The sequence below is a fragment of the Eutrigla gurnardus genome (genome assembly GCF_963514095.1).
Source record: "Eutrigla gurnardus genome assembly, chromosome: 15".
Taxonomy (NCBI): Eukaryota; Metazoa; Chordata; class Actinopteri; order Perciformes; family Triglidae; genus Eutrigla; species Eutrigla gurnardus.
Genome location: NC_139938.1, coordinates 11,763,013 through 11,780,053, shown reverse-complemented (window position 1 = coordinate 11,780,053; position 17,041 = coordinate 11,763,013). Strand labels below are relative to the sequence as shown.

At 44.7% G+C, this 17,041-nt stretch overlaps 1 protein-coding gene across 3 annotated transcripts in view; it reads right to left on the bottom strand.

The window, feature by feature from the left end:
* Nucleotides 1–2,469: 2,469 nt before the first annotated feature.
* nrip1b (nuclear receptor interacting protein 1b) overlaps nucleotides 2,470–17,041 on the bottom strand; it is a 37,901-nt gene continuing 23,329 nt past the window's right edge. For all 3 annotated transcript variants that reach the window (XM_084029075.1, XM_084029077.1, XM_084029076.1), the window contains exon 2: nucleotides 2,470–8,750. In XM_084029075.1, coding sequence (XP_083885201.1) covers nucleotides 4,668–8,306 — 3,639 coding nt within the window. In that variant the 5' untranslated portion in view covers nucleotides 8,307–8,750 and the 3' untranslated portion in view covers nucleotides 2,470–4,667. The remainder of the gene's footprint in view (nucleotides 8,751–17,041) is intronic.

Genomic DNA, 17,041 nt, shown 5'->3' with positions numbered 1-17,041 from the left:
GGGGAGATAGAAGGTCATGACCCCGGGGGTTAAGGAACAGACTTCACAAAGAGGTACATCTTCAAAAGCACAGTCCCCACTGGGGGGACCAGTATAAGGTTGGGAAAATAAACCAGTTTGACCTCCTTTCTCAGACTTTCCCAGGTGTTTGCTTTGACCTCTTTATTGTTGTCTGATGTTTGTGTGAACTGCAGAGGCATCGCTTCAAGTCAAAGTACAGAAGTCAAAGCTTGTTCTTAATAAGGCCTGGTATTTTTTTTTAGATTAGAGTGTACTAATCATCAGTATACTTCTTGTGGGTTAATGATTAGTTAACTTTTGTTGACAACAAATCCTATTTTAATTTAATTCAAATAATAGAAAAGCACAATTGCAGTGTATTTTGTGAACTTTTAGGAGCTGAAATGTGTAGACATATGGCAGTGTATCTACTACTATGCTTGATTAATGACATTAAAGTACAAGTACATAAAAAATGTATTGAGTCTCTTGCTAATATGTAATCCCATTAATATATACTTGTTTTGCTCAATTATACTTCTGGCTTATTCCAATGAATTACCTCCTTTTTAAAATATGCTTCCAGTGCATTGTTACATTAATCATTTTGAGTAAATACTTAAAATATATATATTTATTTAGTAATTAGCCATACCTTTCAATAAAGTATATTTTCTATATATGTCTTATATATTTATAGAACTTGTGTTAAGCGTAATTATGAAAAAAAAAATACTTCCAGATACTACATTACTTTGTAAGTATATGTAATATACTGCTGAAAATGTAAATATACGTAAAACACCAAAGTATATTTATTTTTATGTGTGTGTGTGTGTGTGTGTGTTTACATAACATGTGAGGTCAAACCATGTGCTCAACGTTCAAACACTTGCTTGAGGAGAGGGTGATTGAACATCTGTGAGCGTATTTATCACACCAATCACCATGACAACTAGTGACAAGGGTGAGCTCTGTATGGCCTCCATGTGAATAAACAAGGCACCTAACAAGAGAGGATCTCATTACCACTCAAATCTACTGTTCTCAACTCTTCATGTGTTCCCATGTAGATAAGCCCCCCGATCGAGCTGGTTAAGTGCGGCCATTAAATTGTTTGTCTGAGCATCTGTAAGGGCAGGAAATGGTTTTGGAAGGCCTCATGACTGTGAAATGCCTGTTGTGGGACTTGCGAGTCCTTGGCCTGGTGTTCAACGCTCACATCCTTTTGGCCTCATGCTGAGGTCAGGAAATCAAAGAGTGAAGCCACAGACAAACGGCCGATTGTCAAGTTTTACACCTTGACCTCAGCTTAAACTTGCGACTCCCTCCTTTATGTTCGCCGCTACTTCAGCAGTCGGAGGAAATCAAGAGGTTACTGGCGGTTCAGCCTTGATAAGAATCTTGAAATGGAGAAGTTCACGGAGGGGAAAGGTTACTGGGAGTTTAAAGAGAGTGCAGTCAGTCATGGGGAGTATTAAATAAAAGGGAAGTCAGGGCTGGGGAACGGCGCTGCGTTTTTTAAAAGTGCATTGCAGACAAAAAGACGTCTGTTCACATATTCAAATACAGAGCAAGGGGAAGTTTAGCTTGAACTCCTCTTCACCTTTAGGAAGTCTGACGCTTCAGGCTGCTTTCCTCACGTCCACGATAATGATTGCAAAATGGACAACTTTATGCACTGAACAGGAGAAAGAAGCTTCGGCATTGACTGTGCAGTGACATCTATTTGAGGTGCTAAATAAAAGTTCCAAAATGTTCCATTTTGAGCGCGTCCTTGGGTATTGAGCGTACATCTGGTGACCTCCACGCGTCCTCCCTCCTTTCAGTGTCTTTCCTGCCTTTGTTAAGACTCAGCACTGTAGTGAAGAGAAGCCAACTCAGGAGAAGACGCTTTAGAGCAAATACAGGACATCCTCTCACTCCACTTTAATACTGTCTTTGATTACACAAAGTGCAGTTTGGCTTTGATGTCCCTTTTAAATAGCAATGTTCTTTATTGTGAGGCATGACAGATATTGGGATGTGTTCTGCCTAAATGTCCCTATTGGTGACTCGTCACATTTCTAGACTTTATCGTGCACCAGAATTTTATTGATCAGGCTTACACATTTCTCCTGGTTGACTGTGAAAGTGACCACTCACATGAACAAACAAGAGAATATCATTCTTAAGAATGATAATAATGTGTTATATGGTGGCCCCAGATTTCATCTTACACGATATATAAATAGTCTTGCCCGCATGTGTGCATAGGAAGACCAAACCCCAACACATTTCTGAATGGCAAACTAGAAAAAGAGGAACACATTCATACGAGGTCATGCATTTTAGTACTTTATTTTTGAGATATCAGTGCAAATGAACACCAAAAAATGAAAACATAAAAAATGAAATTATGTTTCAGGTCTTCACGTGAAAAAAATGAAACATCTTTTTTTTAATATATATATATATATATATATATATATATATATATATATATATATATATATATATATATATTTGCTGCTACAAATGTATGTCTTAGATGCACAATGCAGATCTATGATTGTACGTCAATCCCCCCACAGTAGCCCCGAGCTCTTTCACAGAGCTTTGTTAACCAGTAACAGAAAAGAAAATCACAAAAATATTCAATGCACGTTTATTTTTCACACGTTTCAAATCAACTTGCTCCGACAGTCTGTGGTTATTAAGGGACTGTTCTTATTCTAAACGGACCTCTCTGTGATAAAAAAGACCTACTTTAAGACTTGACATTTTCCCCCATCACCAGTAGGGATACACAGGTAGTTCCCATGCGTCTGCATGCAACAGGCAGCAGTGAGGAGAGTCAGACATTATTACACAACACAGCGCAGGATAGATTATCATTTACCACATAGAGACACATGCAAAGAACAAACCAACCAAAAAAAGATGGGCATAGCATCCTCTGCCTTTGTATGTACACTTGTACGCATATAATTCATATTTACATATCAGGGCATTAAAAACTAGGGTAATATCTTTTCTTAAACATTACAAAATAGTCATCTTTCATACTGAAAGTACTATTTACACAAATATATTTAACCATTGTGAAAATGTATTAATAATCCAAGAGACGTACTTCATAGGTATATGTATTAAAAAGATCACAAGACTAAATGGATAAAGCAGTGTGTGACGTTAACCGAAAACAATACAGTACAATCAAAATAAGGAGCTAGATAGCAGATATCCCTCAAGACACCAAACGCTGTGGTGATTACTGGGGGCAGGTACACATATCCAGCTGCTTTGAAAAACAAAGATGTACCCGTGGTCTTCTCTTAATTACCATGCATTTCTTTTGACATTTTATGAGTTAAGAGCCTGCCACAAAAACAATAAAAGATGTCCATAAACCACAACAGTTAAAGAAATGATGAAAAAGAAAAAAAAAAAAAAAAAAAAAAAATAGCACAAACTGTCAAATTCTCAACAGATAACAATACTGACATTTTTTTTTTTTATTACATGCCATTAAATTATTTTTGAAAAGGACATAGAGGACCCGGCTTCGATAGTGCAAACTCTAGGTGGTCCTTTATATGAAATGAAAAGAAAAAGCAATGTGCTTCACACTTTTAGGTCTTTGTGTGCATGAAGTGAAGTGGTGGGAGGGGGGTTTACCCAGGATGGTGAGATACGTTTCTCAGCCTTTTAACTGTTGCTCTAGAAACCTGTTTACACACTGTTGCTCAACTGTAAGCACCACACGCGCTCTGTTGACCCATCTGCTCAAAACTGCACAATCTGCAAACACAACACCCTGAATTTGCACTGTCGAATATTGCCCTTAAAAGTTCCATTCAAATGAAAGCGTAACTCAATGAATTGTGACTATTCAAACCTCCGTTGCTGTATTCTCCCTCCATCGGTAATTATAGCACACTGTGAATCTTGAGGAAAAGCAAGACAAAGCATTCATCATGGTAGGATCCACACTGGAGCCACCGCAGAGTGAATATTGTGTTCAAGGTCCTCCTTTCAATGAATTTATCATGTACATTGTTGTAATAGAATGCCGTGTCGGCTCGAGAATGACTTTATTTGGAATCTTATCTAAAATTGATGGGACTCTGTCTTATCGGAAAATGTTCTGATGGGGAAAATAAATAAATGTCCACTGATCTGAGAGCTAACATTTTTGGAGACATCAATAATAAATGTTGCCTGAAATGTTCTTCCTCAATGTTTTATGGCAGGCAACAAAAGGGACATGGAATAGTGATATGTGTAAAATTCAGATACAAATATTAGGTGTAAAAAAAAAAAAGACCAAATTGTAAAGGAGGACTTCATAATTGACTAAATGAAATATGTAGTGGACGATAATCACTGATGGTTCAATTTGTGTCCGTTTTGGTTGAATCAATTAGACATTTGCCGAGATAAACCTGTTTTGTACCATTCCATGACGTCACTATTAAAAATTGAGAAACAATGCAAGTATGCATTTTAATTTGCTCTATTCAAAAAAAAAAAGAAGAAGAAAAAAAAAGAAATAAAGTCATGTTTGAATTCTTTGTTATCTGTCCCATCAAACCAATTTGGCAAGTCATTAAAAAAGGGAGAGAAAAAAAAAAGAGTCAATGAATTCGATTCCGCTTTATATTTTTCTGTAGTTGATACAACTTCTACTCATATGATTGGCTCAGCCCATGGCTCTCCTGGCTGTGCTTGTCATTGTGGTTCGGTGATTGCGGGATGGAGCTCAGACTGTGTTCATAAGCATGCATGTCACTGATTGGCTCTTCTTTAACTCTGACCGCAGAGTGGGTTCCCTCAGCCTGATCCCGCACCTCCTTTCTCAGCTGAATGCTGCCCTTCTGCAGCATGTAATACAGTATGGGGTTGGAACGCGAGAGCCGTGGAGAGTCCAGGTTTGAGTCACAACCCTCCTCCTCCTCCTCCTCCTCCTCGTTCTCCTGACTACTCCATCTCACTGGGCTCTCGGGCTCCTGTTTGACTAGAGTAGGGGGGTCCCGTTTTTGAGTGACTGGCCATGGAGAGGGGTGGCGACTCCAGGGGGTTCGGATAGGGCTGTTACCTGCAGGGGGGGTGGGCAGTGGTTTGAGATGAGTGGGAAGCCCTGAGTTAAGGGAAGCATGGGGTTGCCAGCCAGGCAGGTGGACAAAGCTGTGATTATGGGCAGGCTGACTGAGAATGCTGCCGTTGGCCTTGCCATTGGTCTGCAGGGTGGAAGGACTGGGTGTCCCCCGGGGCTGCTGGGACAGCTCCTTCAGGCAGTTGTCAGAGAGCAGCAGCTGTTTGAGCACATTGAAACCCCGACTCTCCCTGGTGAAGGTTTCACTTGGTGGGCTCCTTGGTGGAGCCTCCTCTTCCTTCACATTCCTCTGCTGCTCAGGCTCTTCCTGAACAGAAGAAGATGCAAAAATGTTTATGTCACCAGCGTCCACTGCTCTTGGACAGCTGGTCTGATTCAAGCCATCAGTCCGATCAGAGCAGAGGCGTCTCTTCTTAGGACTGGGGCTTGGATACTCCCTCTGTTCCTCTTTAACCTGCCTGGGCTGTGACTCAGCCTGCATAGCAGAACTGGTATAGTAAGTAGCAGTCTGTTGTTTGAGCAGCTGGCTGAGGAGGCCATATTTTGCTATGACCTCTGCAGGCCGTGGTTCTGTTTTTAAGTCCTGCTGAGAATCCGAGAGGGGGCTATTCTTCTCATAGCCACTAGGCCTCTTTCTGCCAATCGGCTCCTCAGGCATGGCCAAGGACGGTCCCATCTCCTCCGTGAACTCCGTTTTAACCTTTATGTCCAAAGGGGGCCCATTGGAGCTGTCACAGGCAATGGAAGCACCAGGGACCATCTCGTAGCAGCCCCCTCCAACCTCCACACTCCTCCTGCCGCTGCCACTGGGCCTGTCCTTGCGGCTGACTGTGGCCGAGCCTGTTCCTAGAAGGAGCTGCAGCACAGTGCGCCTTTCTAGAAGGTTCTCAATCTGCGTTGAAGGAGGAGAAGCGTCCTTCTGACTGAAAGGTGTGCCACTGCCTGAGGGTCCGTCCGAGAGTGGAGTGGTGGTGGTCCTGTGGATTGGAGCATTGAGCCTTTCCAAAAGGGCAAGGGGCCTGCTGGTGTCATGCTCCTGACCCAGCCCTCTGCTGGAGGGGATGGGTGGGGAGGAGGAGGCTGTGCCACACTGAGCCAGATTTTGTAACAGTTTACTGGCACTGAAGGCAGGCTCTGAAGCCTTCTCAGCAGGGAAGGCTTTAGATTTACACAAATCCAATGGACTGGACTGGACATGGGGGGAGGGGTAGGAGTACGGGGATAGTCCACCGCTAGGATCCCGGCTTAGTTGGTATTGGGGCTGGGCTGGGACCACAGGTCTATCTATGGGGCTTTTTGTCCTGGTCTCCTCCCAGGGCACAAGTCCTTTTGGTTGGCCTCGAGACATAGTGGCCATAGTTATATCAAGTGGCGATTCCTGGTTGCCTACACTTTTATTAACCATATCGTTATTTCTGCGCTCAAGAAGAAGCTGCATAAGTGTGACCTTAGAGTGTGATTTTAGGTCCTGGTTCATTTCAGTCTCCTTGCTCTTGCACACCTTTGATCCTGATGGCTCTGGCTTCCACTTGTTGATTAAAGATTCTGTGAGTTTATCCAGGGAAGAGGTAGAGATAGAGGAGGAAGATGAAGAAATAGCAGTGGAAACACAGGAGACAACAGTAGAAGATGGTGAAAAGGTTGAGGTGGAGGGTTGAGCTGAAGGTTGAGGAGAAAATGCAACTGGGGTGGAGGAACACATTGTGGTGGAAGAAGAGAGGGTTGAAGTGGAAGAGGAAAAGGAGGAAGAAGGGGTGGTGGTTTTGGGCCCCGTGTCTTGTGTACTGGCTCGGCTTCTCATGGAGAGGTCAATGGGAGAGGAACTTGAGTAGGAACTTTCTGCATCACTGCTGTCCTTGGCCAGGCTCCTCTCCTGGAAGGAGCACTCGCTGTCCGATGTCACTGAAGATGAGCCGCTTGGTGGCAGGATGCCACAGCTGTCCTCCAGGTGCCCATTCTTGGTCAGCTGCTTCTGGTTGTTGTGGTTGTTGAGTAGCAGCAGCAGCAAGCTGCTGCATGTCTGCGGGGGACGGGTTGGGCGTGAGTCAAAGCCTCGTTTCTCCCTCGGTGGTTGGCTGAGAGTGGGGTTTGGAGCATGTGGGGGAGTGGGCGGGGAGCTTTGGCTGTGGCCACGCAGCAAAGAGGGGCTCTGTGGACTGGACAGGGCCGTTCGAGGGAGTGTTGTTGTTATTGTAGTTGTTGTTGTCATTCCATTTTGGGTTGCTAAGGAGCTTAGTGTGTCTGGGGCTCCAGGCAGTGTCCCGCCTACACTAGGAGGCCTGTTGTCCTGGCCGTGCTGCTGGTTTGCCATGGCAGCTAGCCTCTCGCTGGCAGATCTTGCTGAGAGCTGAGCTTTGAGTGCATGCTCCCTGGAATACTGCTGGAGGTGAGCTTCACTGGAAAGCAGCAGGGCTAGCTGACTGCAGGCCACACTGGGCTTGGGTGAAGGTGCTGGACTCGAACGGATTTTCACCATGTTGGCCACCGCCTTCAGACGCTCTGCACAGGACACTGATTCAGCAGTTGTTGGGGCAGAGGGAGGCGTGGCACTGTGTGCTGACTGAGGGGATTCTGGGGGTCTGTCCTGATTGTGTCCTCGGCGACTGTAAGGTGTGTTGCTGTGATTTTGAAGTTTGCTCTTCCTCATTAGGCCCTTCAAGCGGCTTGAAGCTGTCCCATACACAGGAAGTGGCTCTTTGTCTACCGGCAGTGCCTTGGAGGGAGAGGAACACTCACTGGGGGGTTTATTAGTGTGCTGAGACATTGCCACACTCTGAAGCCGTGAGCTGAATGACTGAAGCAAGGAAGCCAACAGGGTGCTCTCCCCAGCATGAGGAGATCCCTCTAGTGTTCCATTTTGCAGGCTTCCCCCTTGGCCATTCAGCTCCATTGGGGGTGAAGTCATCCGCTGGTTCCCCGGATCATTCCAGGTTCCAGAGCGCAGTAGGCGGGCCTTCTTCAGGTGCTGCGAAGAACCCAGTGTGGGCCCGTTGGTTCCAGTCTTGGGAGCTGTGGGTCCATGGTTGGGCAGTTGGAAAGTCCCGCCCACCTTGTCACCCTGCTCCTGGTTGCTGTGGGCAGCCTCAGACCTCCCGCTCGCCGTGGCCCCAGGCCCGGCTACCACTGGATGCATCAGTAAACCTTCCAGATAAGTTAGAACAGCTGAATCCTTGTGTGTCTCAGGGCCAGGCTCCTCCCCATGAGTCATGTTCAATACTAGGACCCCCTCGTATGGTTCAGTACTGCTACTGGTAAACAAATGTCCACTAGGTCATCTGGTTGACAGTGGCATGTACGTCCTAAATACCAAAAAGAAGGCAGGCAAGTGCACAGCGGGCTGACGGATGCACTGACCAGATGTGATCCCTTTCCGTAGTGGGCACAGTCAGCACTGTGGTGACACAGTGACCATGGTTGGAGGCAATCTGGGGCAGGTGGGCCCCCCAGCCATTGTTTTGTGCCTTTCAACCCTGAAGGATCCCAGAAGGCCCAGATCCAGGCTTATGCGAGTAGCAAGCGAGGAGTCAGCGGGATTTCACCACAAAGATGTTGACACATTCCGTGGCTGTGGATGTTTGGGATGTCTGTTCTAAGGCCTGGCTGTGGTCCTGTCAGTGGCGCCTTTCAGCTTTGCAGATCTCACATGGGGGACCTATGGGAGTGAGTGAGAGAGAAAAGGGGGAGGGGGGGGGGGATGGGGGGTGAAGAAAGAAAGAAGAAAAATGAGAAACCGTGTTAGAAGCAGGGATTTGCACAGCACTATATCACATTCATTTCACCACCTTGTCTGCCATCTCTGTTACTTAGCAACATTTCAGATTGACTGCACACGGCTCCAGCTCCTCTCTGCACTCTCCCCTCACAGCCACCCAACAGACGACAAATGTAGATTAGGCCTGATTGGATCCAAATTGAAAATTCAAGCCCACTACCTTGAAAACATTCAGGTCTTGAGCTATAAGCCCCTCACAGCGATGTCTTTCAAAAGTGAAGGGCCTTGTGAGAGCTGTGAATAATTTCTTATGCAGCTTGTCATTTCAGTGGATTATTCTCCCCCCCCCCCCCCCCCCCCCCACACACACACACACCACCACCCCCTGCCCCTTATGCACTTGAGCTGCATCTCCCACAACGCAACCCCCTACACGAAGCAGGAGCCACCCACTCACCCACATGCACACAAGGAAGCATTACAGCATGCATGTCTAAACACACGGATGACACACATACGTGTGCATGCATACTCTTACACAGATGGAGAGAAAACTGGTGGGGTGCCTCAGTCTCACCCTGCATTGAGTTTAACACCTGGCCAGCTGTGTTACCTTGAAAAGCTTTTGAGCCTGAATTGTTTTTAAATCGCAGACTAAAGCAAAACATGAAGTGACTTGACGCGACTCGTGTTTATGGGTTCAGTGTAAGGCAGTGAAGAAACGCAGCAAGGATAGAGCTAACAGACAAGCTGTACTCCACTCTCAAGTGTGTGTGTGTGTGTGTTTTGAGCAGTGGGGGTGGCTTAAGGATCAGGTGCACCTGTCACACCACACCACTGTCAGGAGGGCAGAGTCGGTGACACCGGGGTGAGCATTGTGCCAGTTGCCATGACAGTGTCAGCGGCACTGCCCTGGGAGACCTCTGCTCTGAACCCTGTCAGTGTGGTTTCCGTGGATACAGGACACCTCCGACAGTCCTGGCCGCATCCCATAAAGGTTAATTAATACAGAGCTTCCACCTCGCCTCAGCTGCTGTCCGTGTCCTTTCCCGGTGTCGTCCTCACCTTTGGTGTCCGCTGAGTGGACCGACATAGCGGGTCACACAACAGGACAGCAGCCCCTGATTATGACGAAAGGCCATGGCAACCCGTGCGGCCAGCAGCCTAAATACTTCACAGAGAGCAGCAGCCAGGACCCAAAACAACAAGGCAGCAGACTTCTAATCAGGCTGAAGTCCATCCCCGTGGCCAAGGTCCACAGGTTGTCATGACAGTAAGGGCAACAAGGTTGCACCTTTAATGCCACCTTGAAAATGAGCTGGGATTAAAAGCTGGATTTAAATTGATCAGGGCGCAAAGTCTGAGTAGCTGCTGGAACACAAGGTGCAAGATGGTATAGAATGAATTAACTGAGATTGGCCCATCAACGTCAATTACAGTTCGAGGCCATTTTAAAGCTGATGACCTAAATCTGACAAGAACAAAAGCCAACCTGGTCATACTGGGCCATCTGACGTCTGCTGTCATGCTAATCTTAGATGCTCAGGATTAGGGCTAGTTTCCCACCAGTGAGCTTAGTGCAATTATAACAGAATGCCCTGTAACACCACGTTTGATCAGCACAGTACACATGTACACATGTTTACCTTCAACGTAGCTTGGCAGAGTACAGTTAGAGAGAGAGAAAAAAATGGAAATGGGCAAGAAACACACGGTTTCAACAGTTTGGTAATCTCTCTGCAGCGAACCTTTGGATTACAGCTGACCTTGTCCAATGTTTTGTTCAAAGAAAATTAACACAGACAGAGAAGGCAGCCCTATGCCACTGCATTACATAGACCAGAGCTGCTGCATTCACTACTTCACATACAATACAGAAGAACTCTGTAAAGATAGTGGGGACCTTCAGGCTCTTGAGAGACATGGAATGACAGACTTGGTGTCAAAAAGTCCCGCTACAGCAAGGGCAAGAAAAAAAATGTTCCCCTCAGTGACAGAGCTCGGCGAACAAATAAATGACCTTAATATAGGGAAAGCCGTCCTCTGTACGGAGCCCTCATCCTCTCCTCTCTCAGAACGTGTGATGTGTGCATTACTATTACATTATCTCCCCCGGTGTATACATTGAAAATGACCTTACACATCTGTTAACATGTCATCTCATTGGTGGTGGCACCCAAAAAGCCTGACCTCCGCCCCCCCCCCCCCCCCCCCCCCCCCCACCGTGAGACACCACAGCACCAATGAGCTGCTCTACGGTTTCTGTGGTGATTATCCATTATCCTTGACAATGTCAGCCAATGACAGAGCAGGCACCATTCTAAAGTGATTTTTACCCCTACGGTCGGCCATGTACGTGGCAGAGGGAGGGCAAGTGATGGGGAGGGGTGAAAGCGTCATCATCCCCTGGCTGCTCGGCCTCTTCCTCTATCTCTCACTCTGTTTTTGCTCCTCTTGTGCTTAAAGACACTCGGAACAGGAAATTTCACTGCACTCTCAGTTGCAGCTTGAGTCGCATTAAATTACCAGGAGGCCGATCTCAATATGTGACCTTCAACCCCTCCACTGACCTCCACATTACACCAACTACACACACTTGCTGGTAACACAGCCTTTTTTTTTTTTTATCTTAAAAAAATGGACTTCCTCAATGACCTTCATTGTCTGGGATGGTAATCCATTTAAGCCATTTAAAATGTATGAGACCAAACAAAAGAATTAAAAAGGGGAAGAGCCGCAGGAGTGGCAGTTAAAGTCAAGGTCATTCATCCCGCCAAGGCTTTTCCACTTGACGCAACAGCTGGTGTCCATGCAAAGCTCTGGGCGTTAATAAAAAGTGACAATGCTGCCCAAGCGGTGTGTATTACTAATGTCTGACACCAGCCTGGCAGATGTGTTCTCCGTGCATTTAAGGGGAGTCAAGGTTAAAGGAATTTAAAAGGAGAGGCGATGCCTAAACACTATTATATCATGTAATCTGCAGCCCAGCTATGCTGCACATACTCAACAGGGTAGCTCACTTACACATGCGGCGTGACCGCTATTTGTAAATCCAATATGGCCTGACATGATTAAATAAGACAAAACATAAGCTACCTGACCAAACGCGGTTGCTACAAGCCTTCCAACGAGTCAACGAGTGCACCGGAGGAAAGTTGAATTAAAAGCTCTGGTTCACCTTGAGAGAGAGGTAAACAAGAGAACAACATGCTCCTGAACAGCGGGAGAGCCACAGCAAGAACATGTTTCTGCAGATAAGTCAATCAGGACAAAATAACAATGAAATGCAATACACAGGCACATGCACGCCCACGCGATCAGAACTAGGGCGCTCTGACCCACTTCGAAGGATGCATTGACCAAACAAGTCATGCACGGCACACATGCCTCCATGTGCACACACAGAAATCTGTGGACGTACCCCCACATAAAAGGGAAATGTGATACACGGATGTGGAGAAGTCAGAAGCGTCTAGTGTTAAAGTAGCACAGGCGATCCGTTGGGAAGAACTCGGAGCACTTGCGTGTGAGGAACAGTGTGTGATGACTGAACGCCAACGTTTCAGACTTGGACAAAATGGGACCAGAGTGCTTGAGTTCCTGGCCTGCATCTGGCCTTGGATGAGGAGCACGGGGGCGGATTTTAACTTCATCTGTACTCATCAGTACAAAGACTTCTTGGGGTCGAGAGAGAGCACGGAGGAATTCATGCACACCGATGAGTCATCTAAGCGGTTCAGAGCCCAGCTGACTGGCGGAGGATTCAGCCCGGGTAGCCAGATGATATCACTGCACTATATATCACAGACCCGACCTGTACCCGACATGTCCAGGCTCCATGGATGTGCTCACAAAAATGTTTGTGTCCATAGTAAATATTTGTGTACCATTTGGAAGACCCACCCAAGGGCCATTTCCTGAGTGGCTGAGAATTAGTGCATCAATTAAACACACACACACTTCCTCGTTAATGAGCCGTGGCTGCCATCAATCTATACCTCATTCATTTCTATTGGGCTCCAAGGTAATCTTCTGCTTACATCGTCTGTCCAAAATGGTGCTCATTTCCCTCCCGAAACAACACACATTTTCCATTTGTAAACACCGGCGCTGGAAATAGGAACAGATGATTGCCCCGCAGCCGGCACGCCAAAAGGCAGAGCTGGGCTCTTGAAGCAGACTGCAGCGATGATGTTCTAGAGGAAATGGGACACTTTGCAATTGAGATCAAATGTCCCACTGTCAGGATGCCCTGAAAGCTGGATAAAACCAGCTAAAAAACCTTGGCCTTTAATGAATCATTTCCATAATATCCTTGGCATCGGACCTAAGAAGGCTATAGCCGTGAGTCAGCAAGATGGCTTTATTGGGTTAAAAGAGTACAGCTTTTTTTCTTTCCACCCGGAGTCATTTGGGATGATTTGGAGAAATATGGTGTGACAGGGGGCTAAGTGACAGAAAAAGAAGAGGACATATCTCTGTTATCATTTTGCCTTTGATAATGCTCCCTCTGACCTACTTTTGAGTTTTTAAAATCATCCTAACACTCGCTGAGCGAGGTTGCAGAATGATATTGCCGGGTACAATTGGCTGCGAAGGGACATTCCTTTACAATCCTCAAAAACACAAGCTGTGTTTTACTTAACTAAGAATACGCTCCTATTCCAAGATGCACAATTAAAGGTATCCTTTGAATCAATTAGACACATTTAACCCAATAAAGCATAAAACAATTATGTGTAACCTTTTCTGAGAAAATCTCTCAAGCACACCAATCCAGTTGGCAGAGCAGAGCCGAGTACATGCCAGTGAACAGGACACTCCAATAAGATTAGTCCTACACCTGGCCCTCATGTCCAACCCAGTGCTCAGAGAAATAACGGTTGCAACCGACACGCCGTCACACGAGATATTCCCAACCCACCGCAAACTGGCATTGTTATATAAGAAGTGGACACTTGATTGGTTCGTGGGCTCTGAAGCCCTGAATCCGGCATTTTGTCCGTCGCCATCTTTGGATCTGATGAACACAAGCACCCTTACTGGATCTGGATCCATGTGGATTCTGGTGTGAAGCTGCTAACAAAGTTAGCTTCATAATTCAAGGTCAACTTTACAGCTAATGTTAAAAGTCATCTTAGTAGCAATCCTCATTTCAAGGTAAACACTGAACAAAAGGACTTCAACCAGTTATTCAGCTCACAGTTTAATGGGATACTCGCCACCACTGCTCTGTTGCTGCAAATTATAAAATGATTGATTCAAAAAAACAAACAAAAAGAATCAGTGTTCCACGGGGCCAAAACAAGACAAATTTACTTGTAAATATTTGATATGCTGGTAAAAAAAACACATTCACTACCTTCATTTATTCACAAGGGCAAAGGGATAAGAAACCAAAACAAGGGTGAAGGATGATGACAATAAAGTGGTGGTTGTGATTCGGTCTGTCACAAAAATTATTGTACAATATATGGCCATCACCGCAATCACTTTACGTTATAGACTTATCATGCATTATATGGTGATGAACTTGGTCATTTTTATGTTATCAATTTTATTGCACAAATCGTTTTTGCCGACTTATCGTACGAAATATGGTGATGACCTCTGCAATTTTATATTGAAGACCTCGAGGATCTTTAATTTATCAATTTACCATATGATATATGGATACGACTCCAAAAATGTTTACCTTCTTGACTTATTATACGACATATGCTGATGATCGCAGTAATCATTACACTATACTTTTTATTGTACGATGCATAAGCAATGACTGCAATCATCTTTCTGCCACATATTGACATGACCTCGATCATTTTAACCATTACAAGACTTGGACATTGTGCAGACACATTGCACATTTTCGTAAACAGACCAAATCTTATTGATTTGTTGTATTCATTGTGTGATTTCAATGTTAAACATTAGACGGTTACTCACAGAGAAAAAAAATAAATTGGATGACACATTACTGCTCTGCTGAAACACTTTACTGCTTATCGATTAGAGGATAAGTCAACTACTATCTATACTATACAGTCTACTGCAGACTACTGCATGGCCCAGTATTTAAAATATAACTCAATATAAGATAATATAAGAAGGTGGTGATTTCCATCTCTACATGATCATAGAATAACTGACCCCACAATTACTTCAAAATGAAGGACTGATCTCTTTGTATCATAACCTTGTGTAGGCATGGGAGTTAATATAAAAACTAAATATAAAACAGAAGTGTAAGAGTGCAAGTTCACATGATGAGAAACAACAAGAAGTTAAGCCGTAAAATGTCCGACAAACTCTCGTAACATGTTAAAAGTCAGCTTGGTGCTCGGAGATCAATCTATTATCCTCTCGACATTAAACCAGAACCCACTTTATTAAGCTTGACCTTCTCCTTACATCTGAAGCTTCCCCTCACAAGTAAGTCTTAAAAGCGAACACACAGCGCTCTTCTTTAACACAGCACGGTTACAACAAAAGAAAAGATCAGTATGTGGAGGAGCTGCCCTGATCACGAGCTCATTATTACCAAATATGACCTTCGACGCACGCCTTTACATGACGACCTCTCTAGATAGTCTAGCCGATTTAATTGGGCAGAGAATGTTGAAAATGAAACAATATTAGTCGATTAGCTTGAATGGATTTTTTTGGCCACATGTGGTTGGGTTCAGAGGGAACGTTCCTCTCTGCGGCTGCATCATAAATTGTTCCAGCGTCCACATGGCGATGTGTGCACGCCCGATAGTCACACCACGGGACGTGTGATGCTGGCAAAGTCGAACACGTCACGCTGCAACTTGTTCGCTGCTTGAGACGAAAGGCCATCCTCTCAGGACTTTCATTTTCCACAACTAATCCAGTGTTTTCCAATAATTACCTGCAGTCTGAGTCGGCCCACAGCATCACAACGAGGGGACGATATGAACTACAATACCCACAATCATCAAAATATGCTTAAAAATCGCACTCAACAGAAACCAAAAAATATTTGTAAATCACAGAAAAGACAATCAAATAATCTTAATTAAGATGATCATAAATCATAAGGTCTCCCTGCATAAATAAAGGACAAATAAATAAAAACATGTATTTCTTTCTTTCTCCACGATCAACTTAATGTGTGTTTTTTTCCCAATCGCAGCGGGCGCATGTTAAACAGTCGTCGCCTAAAGATTTGGATCACTGGTGATTATTACCATTAAACTGGATCCTGTTAAAAACAGGTGGACTGGATAAGACTGTGCTTAATCAGCTTTCAATGGTCACGTTGTGCCAGTGAATGGAGGGAGGGTTCATGGTTGGGGCCAGGCCGGGGACGAGCCGTGAATATAAAAGATCACTGACTATTGACAACACAGTGCGCGCCACTGACAAGCTGAACTGATCAGTGTAATTGGCTATGAATTCTAATTTCACAGTGAAAGACATGAAAAAGTACTGATTCAGAAGCATCCGAAGATGGGACCGTCTTTACAATCTGGTTCAGTCAGCAATGACAAGTAGATGAACAGAAGTATTGTATGTGAGTCAGTGGGTCTCAATCGTGGCTGCCGTTACTCAAACTGCTGCTGGTTTTCTATCTAAGCAGAAGTTAATTGCAATTAATTGGCTTCACCTGGCAGCCCACGTCTTTTCAGCCCCTGAGCGAGTATCTGGAATGAAAACCAGCAGGAGCTCCGCCGTCGCAAGACCAGAATTTAACCCTTTTATTTAAAATGAATGCGTGTTGTCGGAAATGATGAACCAGAAATTAATCATATAGGATATAGGCTTTCACAAACACTCACAGTAAGTCGATCGCGGCGAATATTCGTAAATATAATCAGGATTGGCAAGAACTGTCTAGTTCACTATCAAGTGAAAAAAGAGAGTTTAAAAAAATAACAGAATAGTCTTTTCAGAGCAAGTTGGAGTGATTTGTGTGAATAAATAAACGGTAACCGTAATTTAATAATTGAAGCCCAACGGTCTCTATGATCTTATTTACACCGGATCACCGGTGTGTTTTGTCAGTTTCTGCAAATGTTGGATGGTGATAAAAACTAGCCAATTAATAAAATATCGAGTTTTGTTGACAAAATGAATAGATTTCCTCTGATGGCGATGCCGTTCTGCTCATACCGTCACACAACAACATGGACAAATTACTCTTCGATAAACAAAGGAAAGACAACAAAAATCAACACCAATTTTTTGGAGGGAAAATGTGGTTTTTT